This window comes from Spermophilus citellus (assembly GCF_964194105.1).
Source record: "Spermophilus citellus genome assembly, chromosome: 15".
NCBI lineage: Eukaryota > Metazoa > Chordata > Mammalia > Rodentia > Sciuridae > Spermophilus > Spermophilus citellus.
In genome coordinates, this window is record NC_138195.1 from 1,788,537 (window position 1) to 1,791,181 (window position 2,645).

General features: G+C 45.6%; 1 protein-coding gene across 1 annotated transcript; it reads left to right on the plus strand.

Moving 5' to 3' along the window:
- Nucleotides 1–568: 568 nt before the first annotated feature.
- On the plus strand, nucleotides 569–2,097 carry LOC308634285 (polyadenylate-binding protein 4-like). The gene has a single exon (XM_081268093.1). The coding sequence runs from the start codon at nucleotides 590–592 to the stop codon at nucleotides 1,706–1,708; it is 1,119 nt and encodes a 372-aa protein (XP_081124219.1). The 5' UTR covers nucleotides 569–589; the 3' UTR covers nucleotides 1,709–2,097.
- Nucleotides 2,098–2,645: the final 548 nt, after the last annotated feature.

Below are 2,645 nucleotides of genomic sequence, written 5' to 3' on the forward strand. Positions count from 1 at the left end.
GGTCCCTGCGCCCGCTTCGGTCCCCGCGTCCCGCCGCCGCGCGCTGGGCTCCGAAGGCGCTGGGCTCAGGAGCCCGCAGCCGCGTTGGCCGGGACGGCGCGGCGGAACCGGGTCCAGGCGGGCTGAGGACTCCCCTCGGCGACCAGGCCGCCCTGCACGGCTCTGCCTGGGTCACAACTTGCTGAGTCCCTCCCCGAGCAGCTGTAACTCTAAACTGGTCGAGTGAGGCCTATTTTTATTCAGAAACCGGCGACCCGGGGCTCCTGAGGAGATCGCTCAGATGGAGGGCCAGCCCGGCTCTGCAAGGTTTCTCGCAAATTGGTGGGAAAGGGAAGTCTTGTCCTGATATCCTTTCTTGGAGAGCTCAGTGTCCTATTGCCAAGTCCTGAGAAGGGGAATTGGGTTGCAGTGGACCTTTCTGATGTGGCTGTTGCCTGCGCTTGGGGTGCTGTACCTGAACCCCATTGATTGGCCAGGAAGCGGCTGTCCTGAGGTCACCAAGATTTAGCCTGCCCCATCGGTGGCCTGGCCCAGATCCTGCAGGAATTGCCCCGAGAACTCCTGGGAACAGGCTTGTAGTGGTGCAGAGATGGATGTAGAAGCCAAGTACCGCATGGCCTCCTTGTACGTGGGTGACCTGCACGTAGATGTCACCGAGGACCTGTTGTTCAGGAAGTTCAGTGCAGTGGGCCCTGTGCTGTCCATCCGCATCTGCAGGGACGCGGTCACCCGCCTCTCTCTGGGCTACGCTTACGTGAACTTCCTGCAGTTGGCCGATGCCCAGAAGGCTCTAGACACCATGAACTTTGACACGATAAAAGGCAAATCCATCCGTCTCATGTGGTCTCAAAGGGATGCCCACCTAAGGAAATCTGGAGTTGGGAATGTGTTCATCAAAAACCTGGACAAATCCATAGATAACAAGACGCTGCACGAACATTTTTCAGCTTTTGGAAAGATCCTTTCCTCCAAGGTGATGAGTGATGACCAAGGCTCCAAGGGTTACGGCTTTGTGCACTTTCAGAACCAGAGTGCGGCAGATAAGGCCATCGAGGAGATGAACGGGAAGCTGCTCAAAGACTGCAGGGTATTTGTTGGCAGATTCAAAAACCGCAAGGATCACGAGGCCGATCTCAGAAGCAAAGCCTCCAGCGAATTCACCAACGTTTACATCAAAAACTTTGGGGATGACATGGATGATGAGAGACTGAAGGAGGTTTTCAGCAAGTATGGCAACCCCCTGAGTGTGAAGGTGATGAGAGACGCCAGCGGGAAATCCAAAGGCTTCGGCTTCGTGAGCTTCCAGAGCCACCAGGCTGCCCAAAAGGCTGTTAAAGAAATGAATGGAAAGGACATAAACGGGCAGCCGGTTTTTGTGGGCAGGGCACAAAAGAAAGGAGAGAGACAGGCTGAGCTAAAGGAAATGTTTGAGCAGAAGAAAAAGGAAAGAATCCGTGGACGCCAGGGGGTAAAACTGTACATTAAGAATCTGGATGATACCATCGATGATGAGAAACTACGGAAGGAGTTTTCTTCTTTTGGATCCATTAACAGAGTGAAGGTAATGCAGGAGGAAGGACAGAGCAAGGGGTTTGGCCTGATCTGCTTCTCCTCCTCCGAGGAGGCCCTCGCAGCCATGGCTGAGATGAATGGCCGCATCTTGGGCTCCAAAGCCCTGAACATTGCCCTGGCCCAGAAGCATAACTGACCTCGCCAGCTAGCATTTATAGCAGGTGGCGGAACCATAGCGATCTCTGCCTGAATTGCCTTCAGTGAACTTTAGAGCCCACTGATGGCTGCTTACGTTATTAGTAAATTTTATGATAAAAATTTAGATCTTTTTTTTAACACAAAAACATTTTTTAAAAACTTTTGTGAAGAAACAAAATGAATCTCTGAAACTTGGTTCATTTTACAGAGGCACAGCTTTTCATTTTAAAATTACAGATTTTTTTTTAAATTTTGATGTAGTAGTCAGAGCAATAAATGTGGTTAGATATATCTTAATGCTATTTTGAACCAGCTGAAGTAATTGTGAGTCTATTGCATATTTTCCTTCTTACTTGAATGATATGATTAGCTTTAATTTCTTCTGTGAAAATATGTTCAAAGTAAGGAATACAGAGTAATTTATTTTTTACCAATAAATTTTGTAATTTTTTTAACAAAATTGTTTTTGACAAATCAAAAGTTTAGAAATTAGTAGTCCCCATTCAATTAAGTGTCTAATTTCATTTTGAGTTAATGTTTTAAGTATCAGGGAGTAGCTGAATTTCTTTTAAATTTGTATAGGGACATGGTTGTTTTTGTAATGGTTTAAAATTATACAGGTTTTTAAAGTTGGCTACAAACTGGCTTTTTAAGCTATTTTTTTTTAACTTTTTCTATTGGTTTATTATAATCCAGTCCTTTCTAGTTTTCTAAATTGTTGCTTGCATAGTAAAACTTTATACATTCCTTAAATTATAGTTCTGTATCAGTTCAGGTGACCCAAAGATGGGCTGGTCTTAAATCATTTTAGGCCTATGCAGCTTAATGTTATACCATAAGTTTTTGTCACATACCAATAGTATGAAATGCATATGTATAGAACATAGAAAATATGTTTAAAATCTATGTTTAAATCTCTGTTTTAGAGTGATCCA

Bases quoted from the DNA above. Each gene is read 5' to 3' on its own strand.
- LOC308634285 (XM_081268093.1), top strand. From the start codon at position 590: ATGGATGTAGAAGCCAAGTACCGCATGGCCTCCTTGTACGTGGGTGAC.